This window comes from Coccinella septempunctata, chromosome 8, assembly GCF_907165205.1.
Source record: "Coccinella septempunctata chromosome 8, icCocSept1.1, whole genome shotgun sequence".
NCBI lineage: Eukaryota > Metazoa > Arthropoda > Insecta > Coleoptera > Coccinellidae > Coccinella > Coccinella septempunctata.
Genome location: NC_058196.1, coordinates 20,375,967 through 20,395,873, shown reverse-complemented (window position 1 = coordinate 20,395,873; position 19,907 = coordinate 20,375,967). Strand labels below are relative to the sequence as shown.

The 19,907-nt window shown below is 36.8% G+C and overlaps 4 protein-coding genes across 7 annotated transcripts in view; 1 reads left to right on the top strand and 3 right to left on the bottom strand.

The window, feature by feature from the left end:
* The window catches only part of LOC123319500 (disks large 1 tumor suppressor protein), a 693,102-nt gene that overhangs the window by 116,709 nt on the left and 556,486 nt on the right, over positions 1 to 19,907 (top strand). The gene's annotated exons all lie outside the window — the stretch shown is intronic.
* On the bottom strand, positions 383 to 1,172 carry LOC123319153 (larval cuticle protein A3A-like). The gene is made up of 2 exons (XM_044906011.1): positions 1,161 to 1,172; positions 383 to 1,098 (listed from the first exon to the last, which is right to left on the bottom strand). The coding sequence occupies exons 1-2, from the start codon at positions 1,170 to 1,172 to the stop codon at positions 430 to 432; spliced, it is 681 nt and encodes a 226-aa protein (XP_044761946.1). The 3' UTR covers positions 383 to 429.
* Positions 9,209 to 10,373, bottom strand: LOC123318601 (cuticle protein-like). The gene is made up of 2 exons (XM_044905264.1): positions 10,362 to 10,373; positions 9,209 to 9,989 (listed from the first exon to the last, which is right to left on the bottom strand). Exons 1-2 carry the CDS (start codon positions 10,371 to 10,373, stop codon positions 9,219 to 9,221), a joined length of 783 nt encoding a protein of 260 aa, XP_044761199.1. The 3' UTR covers positions 9,209 to 9,218.
* Positions 14,073 to 15,063, bottom strand: LOC123319511 (larval cuticle protein A2B-like). Its single transcript, XM_044906531.1, has 2 exons — positions 14,773 to 15,063; positions 14,073 to 14,662 (listed from the first exon to the last, which is right to left on the bottom strand). The coding sequence occupies exons 1-2, from the start codon at positions 14,782 to 14,784 to the stop codon at positions 14,078 to 14,080; spliced, it is 597 nt and encodes a 198-aa protein (XP_044762466.1). The 5' UTR covers positions 14,785 to 15,063; the 3' UTR covers positions 14,073 to 14,077.

Here is a 19,907-nt window from a genome sequence, read left to right as displayed (position 1 = left end):
CTTTTTCACTCCTTCATAAATGCATGAATTAATCCGGACCCTCTTGATAGGTAAGTAACTGTTTTTCAATAATAGGTTTTTTCTCTCCACAGGGTGTAATCAAATATATTTTCTTTTTCCGTTGGGAGTTCAGCACCAAAACATTCTCTGTAATCCTTGGATGCAGGCGAACCAAGAGCCTTTACATTTATTGACGCTCCAGTCGCCAGGGAATAAATAAATTCTGTGAGAATCCCATAACTTTCATTATTATTTTCCTGACAATTTTTTTCTCATTGGGGAAACATATTTAATTTTTCGCGATGTTTGTGCGAGGAAAAATTCATAAATATTTCATTACAAACAAAAAGTAATTTCATAATAAATATTTATTGAGCATCAATAAAATCTTTAAACTAATTAAATGGTAACATGTCTTCAGGTAGAAATCTAATGAATGAGTGTAGAGTATCCAAGAGGTCCAGCAAGTTTACCGTAAGCGGTGGAATATCCTAGTGCTGGAGCAGCAGATAAGATAGGAGAAGATCTCAAAAGTGCTGGTGAGGCATAGGCAGGCTGAGCAAGTATTGGAGAGGAACGGAGCAGTGTAGTGGCATATCCTGGTTGAGCCAAAAGTGGTGCGGAACGTATCAAAGGGGCGGAGAAGGCTGGTTGCGATATAAGTGGAGCTGAGCGGATCAGAGGAGCCGCAGATAAAACTGGAGCAGTACGTACAGCAGCCACAGCTGGAGCAGCAACTACAGCTTTGGCTACCAAGGGTTCTTTGCGAACAACAGCGTTGAATCCATTGATGGGGTCGGCTGTGTAGTCAACGGTACGTCTTGTACCATCAGGGTCGTTCAAGGAGTATTGACCTTGCACTACATCTCCACTTCGGGTTTCTACTTGGCTTTTTGAATCACCAGTGAGTGCATCTTCGACATTGTAGCCGAATTGGTATTGAGGATTAGGATCGTATGGCTCAGCTCTGGCTACAGCGACTGGCGCTGAAACTTTTGCAATCACTGGGCTGGCATAAGCTAAGGGTGCCGCTGATAGAGAACTGGCAATCAGATTACCTGCGTTGGCGTAAGCCAAAACTGTTGCGAGGATAATGAACTGTAATTAAATAAAAATAATTGATACAACAAGAAGTAATTGGAACTCAGCGAACTACTCACTTTGAAAGCCATCTTGATCCGCTGAAGATTGCTACGAAAGTCTTGATAGTGGATTGTTTTCTGAGCCATATATATCTGTAAAAAATCGACCTGAAACTTGAATTGGACCACCAAAATAACATTTTTGGAGGTCGACATTGTTTTGTTCGAAACGAGTGCAAGTAGGTATTTTGAAACACCGGTTTTATTCTACACTGATGAATACCGTATAAATTTTGCATCACTTTTCTCAGTTGTATGATTCAATATTCTATTAAATAGATGCAGAATGCTTTCTGCAAAAATGAAACTGACGGTTCTCACTATAGAAAACCATTTTGTTTTCCTTGAAATCATAACACCCAGATTTCATCACATTTGTAGTACGAGATTGTGGAAGGTGATTCCGATATCTGAATAACAAAACATATCCTAAACATAATAGCTGGACCCAAATTGTTTACAATGTTTCCGTAGATATATGTAAGTCTGTCAGACTTATTGCATCAGTGCATCTGAGAAAATTGTTCTGAATTGAGATTTGAGGTGGAAACAGTGTAAAATATTGAGACAAATTTTTTATGTGTGTGAAGTTAGCCCAGCACTTTTCGATTCTGAAAAAAAACTTTTTGCTTCCTGCCGTTGAGATTTTTTTTTTTTTTAAATTCCATACGGGGTTCTCAAGATATTCCACAAAATGTATAAAATGGGCTATCCAAGCGCTTCCAGAAAAAAATAGGTTTTGCTAAACATGTACTTAGTTGTGCCGTTCGAATTTTTCTAGATTTCCTCTCATTTACCGGAAAATCGAAAATGAAAATCCTAAAAATGAGTGAAAATTTTCACGAAAATTTCAACGGCACAAAATAGTACAAGTGGAGCACAATCTTTTCCATATGTTTTCGTCAAGAAAAAACGAAAGTGCTGGACTAGTTATTTTTTTTTTAATTTCACGATTTCCCGGAAATTTCGACGAATTTTCTCGAGAAACGAATATTGAATTAAAAAGAAATTTCTATGGCACAATTCAGCACGAATTTTCTTTTACAAAAATCGAAAAGTACTATGCAAACTCCACAACAAGAAGAAGATTGTGATGACAATTTTGGAAAAATTTTGAATTTTATTGGTGATTTATTATTAATTTTTTTTGCACTTGATTCTCAAGTCTTTTTCTGTCACTTGCTCGGTAGTCCTATATTTCCATTTTCACTCCCACGCATTCTCCCTCTCTCTCTTTCCGTAGCTTCAACACTCTTCGTGGGTCTTCTCTGCAGTTACATTTTTTCCCCATCCATCTCTGTCAAACATAGCATTCCTCAAGTCTTCATTTCGATACTATACAAGTGTCGGATTTTAGTTGGAAAATATTTCATACAAAGTTTTCACTACTGTTTGAAAACGAATTTTAGAATTTTTAATACTTTATTATATACATTCAAACTTTTTTCACTCATTCGATTTATTCCTTTTTTTCATTTATTCTGACCTCCACCCATCTCCTGGTCTGTCCACCGAGGCATTACAATCATTACACTTCAACTTATATATGTCACTAGGTCACTACAATGTAAACTATTCACCCTATTATCTTTTGAGTGACAAAATATACTACCCAGGTGAAAAGAGTTGTAACAAGATACTTTCAATCGTGAAAAAATCACCACTGGCTTATCCACTTCATTAGAAAACTTTTCAATTACCCAAATACGTATTTGCATTAGCAATTCAAAATATTTTTTTTCATTTAACAGCAAAAAGTTGAAATGCACAGGTTTTTGATGTTATAATCCTGAATCAGAGGTGACTACTTCGATTTAGATCCAAATGAAATGTCAAATGACTATCAATCACTAAAGATATCATCAATAATTCATTTGTAGTTCCTTTAGGTACATAATATACATTCTCGTTCTGAATTCGAGAAACCTGCAATGGATGTATTACGATACTTCTTGGTAATCACTGGTTTCAGAAACTCGAATCCGCATTGAAATGGATATCAGTTTACATTTTGAAGGAGTGACATGAATTCGGGATGTGAACTTTGGGAACTACAGAAAAATTGAATTTAAGAAAACACTAGGATACTAGCCTACTTTTAACTGTCTTTAAAAGTAAATCCCGAATGATCTACCTTGAAGAGAATTGAAGATGTGATTTTATTCATCTAAAGTTTCGAATTTTTTTATGATACACGAAGGATATGTTACGATATGGAAAATTAATGATGTTCGTTTTCTGAACGACTACATAATTAACCTTGATAATTTTATATAGGTACCTACTTGCTGAAGATGTACATGAAACAATTTCTACATGTCTATAGAATAAATGAAAAAAATTGTGGAGCTTGACCTAGGACGTTAGTACTTCGTTGTATTAGCACAAAATTCGGTTATTGTAGCTCAATAACAATTAAAATAACTGTTAACGTTCGAAAAAATGTTGATTGAAACCAAGAGCTGCGTCATAGTACTCGATTATTGTTACAAATTCTATCGATTCATCTTAACGAGTTGACGAATGCACAGATCTTGATAATCTTTTAGAATCTATCTCATCTCCGAATATTTCGGGGAGGAGGTAATTTTTTGTTTGTCGTTATCAATTCAAGTTTATTCTTCAAGTTTTGAATAAAACAGAATTGATTTCTAATTGGATCTTTTTCCATTGAACCTGCAGCATCACAATAGGTTGTATTTAAAAAACTCTGGTATATTTTTCTGGAGAAAATCTAAGTCAAACAACGAAAATATCAAATGTCCCATAGAGGGTGAGTTAGGAGAAGCGGTCCGAACTGCAACAGTTTTTTCTCAACTTATATCTGAATGGAAATGAGAAAATGAACATTTCTTCATTCATATTCATGAATCAGTACAACTTTTTTTAAATTCTGAAAAAAAAACTATAGGTACCAGAAAAAATCATATTAATTATTAAAAATTTATTTTGGAACACCACAAAATATCATGAACAATTACAAAACGTATGTACAAAATTGAAGAGAATTAATGGATAAGAGTTGAATATCCCAGAGCTGGTGAAGCAATCTTTCCTAAGCTGGAGTAACCAAGAGCTCCAGAATATCCAATAGCAGGACCATAGGAAGCTGAATACCCTAGAGATGGAGCATAGCCAGTGGAATACCCTAAAGATGGAGCATAGGCAGCAGAATATCCTAGAGATGGAGAGAATGCAGCTGAGTATCTGAGAGATGGAGCAAACGATGAGTAGCCAAGAGAAGGTGCTGCCAATCTTGAAGATAAGATAGTGTTAGCTCCCAAGAGCGAAGAAGAACCTAAACCATATCCGTAGGACCTCAATAAGGGTGATCCTACAACATTTGGAGCGGCGTAAGTGTTGAGCAATGGTGCGCTTGCAATAGTTGATCTCAGAATGGGTGTTGTAGCAACAGCTGGTTGGGAGAAGATAGCAGCAGACCTCAATGCTGGAAGGACTGGAGCGGCCGCAACTTTGGCAATAGCTGGAGCGGCAACAACAGCTTTGGCTACCAAAGGTTCTTTGCGTACGTTGGCATTGAAACCGTTGATGGGGTCAGCTACGTAGTCGACGATACGTCTGGTGCCATCTGGATCGTTGAGGGAGTACTGTCCTTGGACGAAGTCACCACTGCGGGTTTCGAATTGGTTCTTTGAATCCCCAGTAATGCCATCTTGGACGTCATAGCCGAATTCGTATTGTGGGTTTCCTGCATTGGCAAAGGCCAAGCATGCTACCAAAATGATAAACTGAAAGAGAAATACTGATTACAAACCATGAAGTGAAATATACAGGTTTATTATCAAGTTTTCAGTTCAAACTATCAAAGCGCAGTTTTCGCTAATTCTTTCTTGGAATAATTCAATCCAAAATATTGGAGTTGAGCTAGATTCCTCGCTGAATTTCAAAGCTCAATTGGAAAATTTGTGTGTACTAGCTGGTTCTTCATGGGGTGCTGATGCAACTGCGAACGGCAGCTCTAGCTTTTATTTTTTTGGCTGCTGATTATTGTTGCCCCATTTTGATTAATAGTTGTGCAAAAAATTGATGCAGAGCTAAATCTATCGATACAAATTATAACTAGAACTGTAAGATCTTCTATTCAATGGTTTCAAATATTGTACCAACCCATATTAGTACGAAGACTGCAGTAAAAAGTTCTTAGAATATATTTCACTACTTTACCGACTCATTTCCAATTCTGTCTCGTAAGTCCTTATGTTCCAACCCTTTCCTTAATTCTAATATAAGGACAAAGATATTTGGCAGTCTGAATGGAATACGTGCACTATATTTTTGAACAAGAATTAGTTAGTGAACCGCCTCGAATAGAGTTCCTAGTTTTGATCTTCCCAGGAAAATATGGTGTATTCGGAATCGTATTCGGTCTCGTTGTAATAATATGCTTTTCTGATGGATATCTGTTTAAACATTGTCGAATTTCTAAATTTCAGGATGGTTTTAGGGCTATATATGCAGTCTCACAATTCTTTTTAGAATTTGGTTGTGAAGTTTGGGTCAATCTGACATATAGAACCTAATTTTGTTATCTCACATTTTTCTACTTTTGTTTTAACTTGAGGTAAAATCATCTGGTAACTTGGGGAAGACTCCGGATTTTTTTTCACTTATTTCGAATAACGAATTTGAAATATGTTTGGAATACTCACTTTAGCTGCCATGTTGATCTGTTGGTGAACTAAACGAAAATCTTATTTTGTCAAGAGATACCACACTTTTTATATGAACCTGAAAGTATAGGAAATGAAGAATAACTAGTTCAGTTTCATAAGAATCGGCGAAATTCCCGATATGTTATTGTAAAGGTCAATTATTATACGATATTTGTTATTATTCGTCTCCATCCATATTTGTCGCAATTGAACCAGAAATTCAACATTTATTGGATTATGACTCGTATTACGAGTTATTCATAACAGTGTTATACAAACCAGAATAATAAACAAACGTTATTCTCTCAATATTAAACTCGACCGATCATACCAGATTTGTTTCGAGTTGATACAGCGTATATCATTGTTCTCGAAATAAAATTCCGTAAGTATACTCTACAGAATTTTAACCCGGAATAGATTTTTTTTTTCTCGTGCGTTTTCACTTACTGTCCCGCACTCATTCCAATTTTACTTTTCCTCACTGGTGCTCTAAATTGAATTGCATCCCGACTATTGGTGAAAAATTATTTTTTCCCATGGTGTGAGAATGATGCTTAGGAAAGTTAAATGAGTGGAGGAAAATGGTGAAAAAGAACGGTTGGAAAGAATGATGCGTTAAGAACTTTTTTTGCACGTCACTGTCGACTGTTGTGGAAATGACTTTTTTACTTCTTAACTTTCAGTCTGGCATAATTTCATGTCATGTTTTCAATCACATAGAGCTGTAACGCTTCTTTGGAAAATTCAAAAACAAGGGAAAAAATTGGCAAAATGAAAACAAGTACAAGTTTACTAGAAATGAATAGATATGTAGGAAAACCCAAACCAAAAAGATAACGTATTTCTGAGTCAAGGGGGACCAATTTTTCCACTCTTTGCATTCCCGTAACTGCAACCCCCTAAGAGGGGTGACCACAACCCCTTGATTTTGAATACTGGTGATACCTCATGTATCTTATCTTATTGAGTACTATCTGATCCTGAAATTTCGATTCAAAATTTCCATCGATAACGAAGGACAGATAAAATAGTCAAAGATTACTTACTTTTGTGATTAGTTAATTAAATGCTGAAATGCAGTAATATAAGTTTTTCTGAAAAGGTTCACGTACATTACTCAAGATTTCTGGTGTGGTTTGACGGTATTCATTAATTATCCTAGTTCGCAAATCATCCAGTGACTCAGGCAAGTGACCCCATAGAAAAAAGTCCTGTGGAGCCAAATCAGGTGATATAGGTGGCCATTCAATATGTCCCCTTCCCCCAATCCAGGCGCGAGGAAAATTTTAATCTAAGAACTAACGCACCGGTTGAACGCAATGAGGTGGTGCGCCTTATTGTTTGATGGTCTTCTGCATTCTTCAATACTTGCATAAGGGCTGGATAAATAGCGTTCTCCAATAGATGTAAATAAATTTGGCCAGTGAGATTACCGGGTATAAAAAGAGGCCTATTATGGGATTTCCATAAGTACCCTCCGAAACATTTAATTTTTGGGGAAACTAAGTATGTAGGTACTTCACGAAATAATCTTTGATTTTCATCTAACTAATATCGACACTCATGGCTAACCTAACCTAACCAATACCGACACTTATGCCGTTGAAGTGAAATGAACATTTGTCCGAAAAACAGATATCGAACATGTATTTTTGATTACCGTTAATCATTTCACTGAGCATTTCACAGAACTCTAGTTGGCGATCGGGATCATCCTCATTCTGTTCCTGAACCAATCGTATATTATAAGAATGGAATTTATGTTGTTTAGGCCCGGTTGTTCAGTGCAGGATTAAGCCGAGATTGAGTTGATCCTGGATTAACGTGACAAAATTGAACGGAAATGTCAAAATTAATCTAGGATTAACTTTATTCCTGCACTGAACAACAGGGCGTTAGGATTTCTCATGAATGTTGTGCTTGAAACACCAGATACATCGGAAAAGGTTCTAGTGCTATAGGTCGGATCCATTGCTACATGACCTAAGACAACTACGTGCCTCGCTTCGTCTCTTTGATGCACCCTCTTTTTGTTTCTGACTGAACCAGTAGCGTAAAATTTGGCAACCAGTTGCAAAACGTAAGCAGCGGATACATTTTTTCACTGAATAAAAACATTTTTGTTCGCTCAAAGTCATTATTTCTGAAATATAATTTCATCACTTTCACCCTTTCTTCATCGGAATACACCAATTCTACTACAAATTTACAATCGCTTTGTCACACTTGTAACATTCTTAAGAATTCAAGATAGATAGTTTATCAAAGACATGGTCCGTCTACTTTTTTCGACAAAAAATTAATACTATTTCGGACAAAAAATAAACAACATAACTACTATAAATACCTTTAAAATATGCCGGATACGAATAATATTCTGAAGATAAATTCCACATTGCCTCTTTCACACTTTTCGTTGTTAGGTATTTCATTATCGATTGATATTTGGAAGCGAAATTTTAGGGCCAGATAGTACCTACTCGATACGATCTTCAAAATTGGTTATCTCAACACCACTCATACGTATTCAAAATTAAGGGGGTTCAAATTACAGGGATTTAAAAAGCGAAAAGTTGTTCCCCTTCAAATCAGAAATTGGCGGGACTGAGCGATTTTCAAAATTTTCATAATAAAAGCAGAAAATCGAGGTATTAAATATTCGTTGCACCTTCCTGTATTATATTCATATCGTCAATTCATATTACGATATTCGATGTATTTTCGAACCCGCCTGGCGATATTCTATCTAATTCACAATATGAATCTTTACGATTGATATTATCGTAAATATTCATTGAGCGACTACATTAAAAGAGCTTGTTTGCTGAGCCGGTTGTAATTCGACATTCGACAGTGAATGCATAACGATTCATACCATAACAAACTCTTATGAAGTCATTAACGTATTTCTGGTCATAAAATCCTCTACACAGAATTCAGTTAGATCCATTCCTTGATTCCTTGGATTAGGTTCGTGAATGTTTGGTGTTATAGGTCTCGATTGCTCAGTAATAACACGTTCAATTTTTCCCCCATTTGGTCTGCTTCATAATATAAATTTCTCGTCATCTCGGATAAGTCTCTAAACATGAATTCAATGAAGATATCTATTCTAGTTCTGGTGAGCCTGAGAAAGAATGACCATATACAGTAACTAATCAAACTAATTTTGTCTTTACTTCGAGTATATCCAAGATTTTCAATTTTGAAATCGAAATCATGACATTACTTGAATGCAGTACATTTCAAAACTGAAGATACTTAGTCATTCTTGATGTTTCTTCAATGAACCAACTTATACTCAGAACATCCAATAATTATTAAACAATAAATTCGTTTTAATATAGTTTATTTCGATCACCCTGAAAATTTACAAAGCATATGTACAAACTTAAACAAATTAATGAATAAGAGTTGAATATCCAACAGCTGGCGAGGAAATCTTTCCGTAGCCAGAGTATCCAAGACCTCCAGAATATCCATAAGCTGGAGCAAAGGAAGCTGAATATCCCAGAGAAGGAGCATAGCCAGAGGAATATCCTAGGGATGGAGCAAATGCAGCAGAATATCCCAAAGATGGAGCATAGGAAGCAGAATATCCTATGGATGGAGAATATGCAGCTGAGTATCTGAGAGATGGAGCAAACGATGAGTAGCCAAGAGAAGGTGCTGCCAATCTTGAAGATAAGATAGTGTTAGCTCCCAAGAGCGAAGAAGAACCTAAACCATATCCGTAGGACCTCAATAAAGGTGATCCTACAACATTTGAAGCAGCGTAAGTGTTGAGCAATGGTGCGCTTGCAAGAGTTGATCTCAGAATGGGTGTTGTAGCAACAGCTGGTTGGGAGAAGATAGCAGCAGACCTCAATGCTGGAAGGACTGGAGCGGCCGCAACTTTGGCAATAGCTGGAGCGGCAACAACAGCTTTGGCTACCAAAGGTTCTTTGCGTACGTTGGCATTGAAACCGTTGATGGGGTCAGCTACGTAGTCGACGATACGTCTGGTGCCATCAGGGTCGTTGAGAGAGTACTGTCCTCGGACGAAGTCACCACTGCGGGTTTCGAATTGGTTCTTTGAATCCCCAGTAAGGCCATCTTGGACGTCATAGCCGAATTCGTATTGTGGGTTTCCTGCATTGGCAAAGGCCAAGCATGCTACCAATACTATGAACTGAAAATAAATTGAGATTTAAAGATCACGAAAATGCATCATTGGTATGGTGAATACTTCTAGGATTCACGAATTGATAGTCCAAAACATATAGGTAATAATTTCATTTTTATATTTCTTTATTTTGGCTTGTCGAACAGTCTCAGGTTTGGATAACAAACCAGAATATATCGAATTTCATGTTCGGAATCGCGTGTCGATCCATTATGCTACAACTCTGGGTTTTTTATGGAAGTGAATAAAATATTGAATACCCGCTCAATAGATATTGCATAATGATCTGAATTTAATTGTTGTTAAATTGCCATTTCAAAAATCAAAAATGAATAAATAGCGGTCTACAATATATGTAATACATTAAAGAATACTCACTTTAGCTACCATGTTGATCTGTTAGTGAACTAAACGAAAATCGTATCCTGAGGAGACGCATCACAGTTTTTATACAAATATCGAAAACCTGTCTCAAAGTAAATAAAGAACAACCTACTAGTAGGTGGTACACTTTCATAAGTTTCCACAAAATTCTCGTAATATTTTGGTAAAGGTCAGTAATTCGATATTTGTTTCTGATCCTTATGTTTGTCGCATTTCAACCAGAAATTCCACATTCATCGGATTATGACTTGTATTACCAAGTAACCAGGTAACTAGATAAGAAAATAAGAACTGCTACCAGATGAACAGAATGACATTATTCATGTTAAATCGGTGTTGACAGGTCATTCGGTATTGCGACTATTGTGTTAACGACGTTAATGGTGAAAGCTCGAAACTAACATAATGTGGTGTTGTTCAAGTCTGCAGTAAATATGCCAATTGGCATAGATTGAAAATTGTAACTAATATTTCTCACAGTTTATAAATATTCATAGGAAGGGACATTTAACGATAATCAAAAGTCTTATAAACGCAATACCCATTAGCGGGCTATACAAACATCCCCAATTAAAACGTAACCTGGTGTAGAGTGACGCCTCCTTTCAAAGTTCTGTGAGTTTTCTCTTCAGAAATATCGAAATAGAATTCTTCATGCTACTACCTTTGGCTCTTCAGATCGTCTAAATCAATTGTGTAGGTACAAAAATCGTTCAAGAAAAATGACCGAGTGGAACTCCACTCAGACCCAGACAATGATACCAACTTGATTCGAACATTCGATGCATATTTTGGAAGACTTCTGAATGAATTGGTGGCAATCCTGAATTATTCTTCGTCGGAAGAGTTGTTAGTCTAATTTGATAGATTTCACATTTGGCATGTTTCCTAGAGGAAAATCAATGGGCGTCAAATCTGATGATGAGACAAGCCATTCTACATAACCTCTACGACCAATTCAGGTCTTGGTCGCAGTGGCAGGTTTGGGTTTATCCGTCCAACACACCCAGCAATCAGTAATCAGTAATTCAGGTCTGGTGTAGCATGATCAGAAGGAGCTCCATCCTGTTGGTAAAAAACATGATCTTCGACTAAGTCTTCATCATTTCGAAGTATTTGCAAAGTTGGAGGGTAAATCAAATTTTGAAGCATATCCAGATAAACTTCTCCACTCAAGTTCTCCGGAAAGGAAAATTAACCAATAATATGATTGCCTAAGGTTCCAGCCAAACTGTTTATGTGGACATTGAATATGTCCTTCCCTCAAAATGAGGATTAGAATCGCTTAAACATCGAAAGGTGATGGGATTTACTTGCACATTCAAGAAGAACGTTCATTTATCTGAGCATCAAATGCTGTACAGAATCTTCGGATCAGTATTCCGCTGATCCAACATTCATCAGCATCAACATCAGATAATTCTAAACATCCGAATCATTTGCATTCAATTCTTGTAACGAGTTTTTTTCATCAGTGGTGGTAATTGTATTTGAGGAGAATTCTGGATGAAATGATCTGTTGACTCCATAAGATTCTGATGAATTTCTTGGGAACTGGTTGTTAATGCAACATGGCCCATAAAATAACAGCAACTTTAGTAGCTTTATCATTGACAACCCTTTCTGGGTGGTGTTTCCGATTGTAAACTGAACCAGTCACCATGAACTTTCACACTGAGAAAAATACGTATTTCTGAAGAAAAAAAAGTCAATATGATTCTGGTTAACATTTCTTGCAGCAGCAAGTAAGCAAAACTAATTTATTATTTCCACAGGGGCTTGGATCGAGAAAATAATTTCCACCCAGATGATCACTTGTCAAATGTGACAGCTGACAAAATATGTTTGTATGCGGATAGCGCAGGTTTCATCAATAAATCGATGGACGAGAATATACTTCAACTGGCATCAAACCAAACGATAAACACTGCAAAACATTGCTTCTGAACCAAGAAAAAACCCAGAGCCAGAGACTTTGGTAACTTAACAAGTGGCGTTGATCTTTAACTCTCTCATACTGCGAGACATCTGAGAAGATGTCTTGCGTATTTAACAGATGGCAGAACTGATTTTCGGTTTTTTTCTCACAAGCAGCCATATATCATCATATTAAATTATAAAATTAGCTATAAATTGATATCACAAACATCTTCGTACGTCATGAACGTATAAATACATCGAAATATTATCTGCTTACCTGGCTGCGAGGTAGTTGCGGCCGAGTGTGCAACGGCACCTACGGATTTTAGGATTCTTCACATGCATTTTCATGATGTGGATGATATTTTATTTCAAAACAAAGTGAACGAAATATTTCTTGGAATATTGATTTATCAACATTAATTTAATTAAAATTACTTGCGATCACTTTTGACAGGCTGCGGTGTTATCAGTGTATTCTCCTATCCATAAACGGAAGCGAACAATATGTACTTCCACTTCATTTGACTGTGTCAGACTAGAACTGTTCATTACATATACTCCTCTTCTTGTAGATTAATGCTTATCGAATATACGATAGTACGAGATACGATATAAGAAATATATACCCTCATCTGTTATTTGATGATGACAAATGTTATAAGTTAGACAATATGTGCATTGATAGATCGCAAATGAGTTGCCTAGCTAAATCAGGGGCCAATAGTGTTAAATAATGTCAACTTTCATCAACTTTTTTTGATCTATTATCCTCATTTGTTATTTATGAAAATCCAGCATAGCTCGACAGAATATTACACGAGGAATCAAGAAAACATGGGTTGTCTAGTTTTCCCTTGGAACTCCTATGAGGTTGCCGGTTACAAAGAGGTAGACAACCGTCATTTATATACCCTCATCAGTTATTTAATTGGCTTTTTTTTTTAAATGAAAGGTTACTTCATTCCATATCTCACAGTATTAGGATGTCTGGTCAAAAGTGGGGCACATCCATGGTTGCCTAGATTTTATATGTTAAGGTTTAAACGCTAGCAGGGAGATCGACAGAGAGTTCAGAAAGACGATTTTTTCGATCTTAGGAGGGTGCTTCATTGATTCAATGCTGGAATTGAAACAGATTGAATATTAACTATAATTTCAAATTTTTTTCATTCACACATTTATTTATCAATACTAAGCATGTATATTTATTCTGATTCTGAGTCATCAGAAGTATCTACCTCAAAATCAATTTCATCTTCATACATTTTAAATTGGAAAATATGATCAAATTTTTCCTCATTGTGTATGAAAATTGTTGCCGTTTGTCGGAACACCAGATGTCGAAATGAGAAGAATGAGATAAAGAAAGAAATCGTATCAATAACATTTCAATTTGAAAACCAGTAAAAGCTGCAAAATTGATACTTATTTTTGCAAATGGTTTTTCCGTAATCACTTTTCATTTCTTTATTTGATGTTTTGATGTTTGATGCTGTTATTGTGTGCAGATTCGAGTTGATTCAAAAACTGAATAAATAATCTTCCGGCCCATAATTAATATCCAGAGGTAATATTCAGAGGTAATTTTGCATATTTGCATTTCCAACTAAAATTTTTGTTTCTTAATCTACACCGGAAAAACATTTATGTCATCTTTCGCATATATGGCGTAGTACATAAAACTTGGTCTAGGTTTGCAGTTGAGTAAAACAAAAATTATTGCAATTCAATCTTTACTCAGTCAATAAATAAAATAGGTACTTTTATATACATAGTTCACACTTCACTTAGTGAAGAAAAGCTGGGGCAGCATAAGCTGAGTGTGCAAAAACTGGTGCAGATTGTGCGTAGATGGGTGCAGAGCGGAAGAAAGAAGTTGCAGGTAAGAATGAGGTTCTTGCAAGGGCAGGCTGGGCAAGAAGCGGTGCGGAACGAACCAAGGTGGAGGTGTATGCGGGTTGGGTCAAGAAAGGAGCAGATCGGATCAAGGGAGCTGAGATGGCAGGTTGGGCAATAACTGGAGCAGCGCGAACTGCAGCTACAGCTGGGGCAGCAACCACAGCTTTAGCCACCAATGGTTCCTTGCGGACTACGGCGTTGAATCCGTTGATCGCATCAGCTGTGTAGTCAACGGTGCGTCTGGTGCCATCTGGATCGGTCAAGGAGTACTGACCTTGAACGAAATCTCCGTTGCGGGTTTCCACTTGGCTCTTGGAGTCTCCAGTCAAAGAGTCTTGGACGTTGTAGCCGAATTGGTACTGTGGATTAGGATCGTAGGGTTCGGCCCTAGCTACTGCTACTGGAGCAGCCAATGGGGCGCCAATAATGTTGCCCGCTTGGGCATAGGCCAAGAAAGTGGCGAATACTAAAAACTGAAATGATTGAAGAGATATATATTAGAAAATAAAATATTATTCTGACAAATTTTTTCGTAGGGTTCAAATCAAAATATAAGAGCTGAAATTAAATAAGTTTCACCTACTTTGAAAGCCATGTCGATGTCAAGATTCAACGAATGCGACTCTTGCTTCAGTTCCGTCCGTCCAGTATTTTATACGATGCTTCAGTCACATGAGATTGCATAAAAAAAGTGTAACATTACCAAATTACACCACCCACTTCTCGGTCAACTGTTGTGAGTCTCGTCATACCGCTATTTTTGAGGTCAACGATTCACCTTGGTCACGTGCGGAATCTCGTATTTTATTTTCGTTGAAAGAATCGCTCTTGTTTTCGTCAGATGTTTCTCTTGACATTTGTTGGTGTAGGTCGGTCGTTGACAATGATATTTCTGGTTAACCGGTAACGCCTGATATTACGTTATTGTGCTCGTGATGGCACGCAATTGGAAATGGAAAGTAGAAGTGAATAGATCAGGACAATTATCTCCAAAATTAAGAGGTGATATTCAGAGGATTATGAGTTGTGATGTTATCTCGATGTATATTAACATATACCGGTAGATTCGGGTGACTTGGGACAGTACTGTAACTTGGGGCAATTACACCTCTTCTAGATATCTTTGTTTCTTACAATTTATGAGTGAGAGAACAAACTTATAAGATTATGTAGAGCCTCATCGGTTAGTTTGACAATTAATTCCTGTTGAGTTTGTCGTGACCAGTGCTTTTGAATTGACGAATTCAGGAGAATAAAAGCGCGTTTTTCTTATGGCCCTTATACTTTCTAGTATCCTGTACATGTGTTTCAATTCGTTTTTTATCGCTCTCATACTTTCTAGTGCCCTGTATGGCGTTTCACTATTTGCATGTGTATTTTTTTCTGGATACGTGGGATATTGAGATATTTGATAGTAGTTGAGGAGCCGACGATGCTAAATAGAGATTTACTCAAGCGTCGTGGAGACCTAGTGGATTTTGAAGATTAGATGGTAGAAAGAAAAAAGGTTCTATGATGTATGCACTTTCAGCGGTGGGGAAAGCGTCTGCAGGGTCTCAAAGATGTGGAAAAAAAGCCAGGTGTACATACTCGAGCGTGTCAGATTAAGATACTGTATATGCCCTACGTGTCTCTAATAATGAATTCATGCTTATCTGACAGTTTGCGCAGTGGGACTGGCCGTACGGTAGGGTTGAAAATGATAAAAAAAATTTCCAGCGTGTTAGATTTTTGGAGGATATGTTAATTGGACCCGAAGGAAGCTACTTTTAAAGGGACTGACAATTTGGACGTGACGCAAGGTCACAGCGGTCCTTTGAAAATGTAAAAAAAAAATCGTTACTTGTACATACTCGAGCTTGTCATATTTTCATACAGATGGTTAATCTCGGTGTTGTTGACGTATTGACCCATTGATCTGACTCTAATCAGTGGGGTTTTCTTAATGTGACACTTTGCAGATGATAAAAATTCTTTTGTTTCGAATATTTCCCTGCCTGTACCTCTAATCGTTTTTGTATTCATTATGAAAGTTGTAGATAATAAAATTCTACACACTTTTTGTCTGAAGCAATTTTACATACTCTTCTCGAGTTAGAGGGCGATAAGGGTGAGGAGGTTAGCCACACATGCGAAAGGGCAAGGTCAATGTTGAATCCCAGTCTAATCTACAATTGTCAAAATGACAAGGTATTTTCTATGATGACAATTTCGAAATAAGTCACGAAAATTTTAGTGTTGTCTCTGACTGAACCTGAATGTACTATTTTCCAACGAGTGAATATTCGCTTCAGCATGTATCGCTAAACACTTCGCATTAATCGCCATATATCTCAAAAACGTTTGAACGTAGAAAAACTTGCTCGGGACAAAATTTCTAGAAAATGGTATACTTTTATTATGAATGCGAAAAAGATTTGAAGCCCAGGGGAGGAGTTAATTCAAAAAAACTGATTTTTGTGACCTTCATGGCCAATTTTTATTGTTTCGGCTTGCTAAAACTGTCGGATTATATTATTTCCGTTATTGTTGAATAATTAGCTTCAAAATATGAAAAAACGGCACCGCGCTCTAGAATATACTCGTGACGTTTTTTTTTTGCAACTTTGGCGCCCTCTCACACATTTTAGACACGCTTAAATTGTCAGATTAAGAGAATATATACTTTTCAACATGTAATTAACCACATATATCTTAATCTGACACGCTCGAGTATGTACAATGATAGTTTTTTTTTAACAATTCAGACGGGCTGTCCTAGACAATTCCCCTTATATACAGGTCTAATTTTTGGTAGAGGTACTCTACAGGGTCCAAGGTTTGTCCTTATATTAATCTGACATGCTCAAGTAAATCCCGAATTTCTCTCTTCGGCTCTTTCGGCTATGTCATGAAACAAGGTTTTTTACAAATCAAACAGCGACACGGATCTCATTCATTTATTTTGTTGTTTCATAGGGTGACTTGTAGGACAATGCCGAATAAATACAAGCGGCGCATTGGCAGCAGGAAATATGTCGATTTTTCTGATGGCGGCCAAAATGGAGCCCCTACTAGTCGAGCCTTGTTACGAGTATATCGCAAGCTATTTACGATACTGGTAGCGCGAAATTTGAATTGAAATATTTGAGGTGGTTCAAGTCTCCTACCTCAGTAAGTCTCCCAGACTGCCCCTACTAGCTTTATCGAAACTTTCAATTTTCTCGCAATAATTTTTTTTTACTCAAACCTAGAATTCACCATATTTGCAATAAGAAAAATTTCTATGGAACTTTTCATTATTTTATTTTTTTTTAAATAGTGTTTTTGGCTCATCTTTCGATATCAGCCATCTGGTTAGCTATTAAAATTATTAGGGTTATACTAATACATAGGATTTCAACATTTTGGGATTCACGAGGATACAATACGCAGAGGTGCTCTTCAAAGCGATATTTTCTTCATACACCAACAAGACTGAGCAACGGATCAGAGGAAGGGAATAAAGGGACTGAATACAACATTCTGTCTACATAATCAGATCACTATTCTTAACAAATTTATGGACTTCATAATATACCCTTGGGTTTTTGGTAGCCATTATGCTGCTGAGATTAAAAGGGTATTTGGTTTTAAGAATCGAACAAATATTTACATTTGTCGTCTCAAGATTGCGTCGGTTTTTGGAACACCTGAGAATTTTCATTATTTAATTCTTTTCTGAAACAAATAACAAGAATATCAATATCAATATTAAAAGTATAGGTATACTATAGTATCTGAGCAAACTGAACAACTTGAAGCGATATTTCCGAAATAGATAGGTCAGTAATCTCTATCAATTATTGAGCAGTGTATTTAGAGTCCATATGAATCTCCAAAAGACCATATTTCCAGAACAATGCTACTTTGAGCTTTCTTGAAATGTCGTACAGGACACGCCCCTTGTATAAGTTATACTAGACCAAAGATAATTTTATTCATCCCTTGTGATTCGAGAAATTCAAGCCATATCCTGTCAATCTGAACCATCCCAGGATTATTGCGACCAACTACCGTTACCTTAGTTACCTAGTGCTCATTCTCTAGGGTTAACCTAGCACATTGTTTCAACGGACGTTTTCCTGTTAGCCCTACATGTACATGTTTTCCTTTCATAACTCCATCTCATCATTCTGGTTTCGGAATTGCTCTTAAACCCGACAAGCTCTCGTCCATTCAGCTCCGAAATAATAACACTCTAGGAATTCCGGTGGCGTTGCCTGTTCTATATATTTCTTAACTGTAATAACCTGGGTGAGGTATAACCCTATTACGGGTAAAGTGGGTACACATAGATTTTCGATAGGAAGCGTAATTTTCGTCAGGAACCCTCGAGTAAAAGACAGTTCTATTATAGCGATATTAATGTTGGGAGTTTCCTCGGAAAGAGGAACTCAGTTTGTAGAATTATATTTCTTCTCACTTCAACAATATACTTGGGAGAACCGAACAAATCAAATTTATTACAACAATTTTTTGTATGCATATATGCCTGTAAGATAAGTACCTAATCGATAAAAATTTGACAAAAATCCAACCGTAGAAAAAAATTAGTTTTGTGTTGGACCTCCAAGATGTTTTATGCACTTACTCCTAATAAGATGATCGATTTGCTCTTGAGGTGTCTCATCCCAGGCAATTGTACATCATGTCGAAGTGCCACTAAAGTCTATAAAGGTTGTCCTAAACGAACGAATCTCCTCATTATGTTACAGACGTGTTTTTTGAGTAAAATATCGGGAGATCTGGGAGGCCAAGGCAACAAATTTACCTGATTGTCTTCTAGATTCAATGTTGTTGACGCACAGCTGACATGTTGCCTCTGATGGATACCAAAGGTGACCTTCTACCATAAGCAAATACCGTGATACCATAAATTAAACAGTGTGATGCGCATTTCTCTCCACAAAAACTGAAATTCTCGTCTTTCACTCTTGCCCGTCCATCATGCATGCCCAATCTGGATTCATCAATAAAGATAATTTTATTTCTGTCCCAATTCAGCAGTTCTCTGCACCAAGCCATTCTATGACATTGGTGTCTAGAAGTCACAGGTAGTACAAATTGTGGACGGAATGATCCGCAAGAAAGGAGAAAATTTTTAAGAAGGTACACTCCTCTGCTCAAACACTTGACGAACTAACCCAACACCGAGGAACACTAGCATCTGTACACTGAGTAAAATATGAGAGACTGTACGAGGGTTGCTTTTTATTAAGAATACTAGCAGACCCAGACGACGTTGTTATGCCATATTTAGTAATAAGAAGTAAAATTAGGTTAGAATAGTATATAAAGTTTTCATATTGGATTTCTCACCGATGAAATCGATTCTAAACATCTTATAATATGTGAATTGTTCATTTAAAGTAGATATCCACTTGTTTTGCATTGCTTTATTCAAACAACATTGCTTAGTTGTTGATTTGAAGGCTAAATGTTTGTTAGCATTAGTTCTGTCAATTCTTTCGCGTGTCATCTCTTGATTTAATGCGTCGTACATTGGCATTCATGCATAGTTATTCATCATCAATCATTCATATCAACGAATTTCTTAGTGAATTTTTCTCTTCGCTGGATGGACTCTAGCTTATTTACAACTGGGGCCCATACCGTGTATAAATCAGTGACTCCTTAACTATGATTATGTTCATCATCATTTTTCTACAAATCTCTAATCCACCGCCTATACGAGGA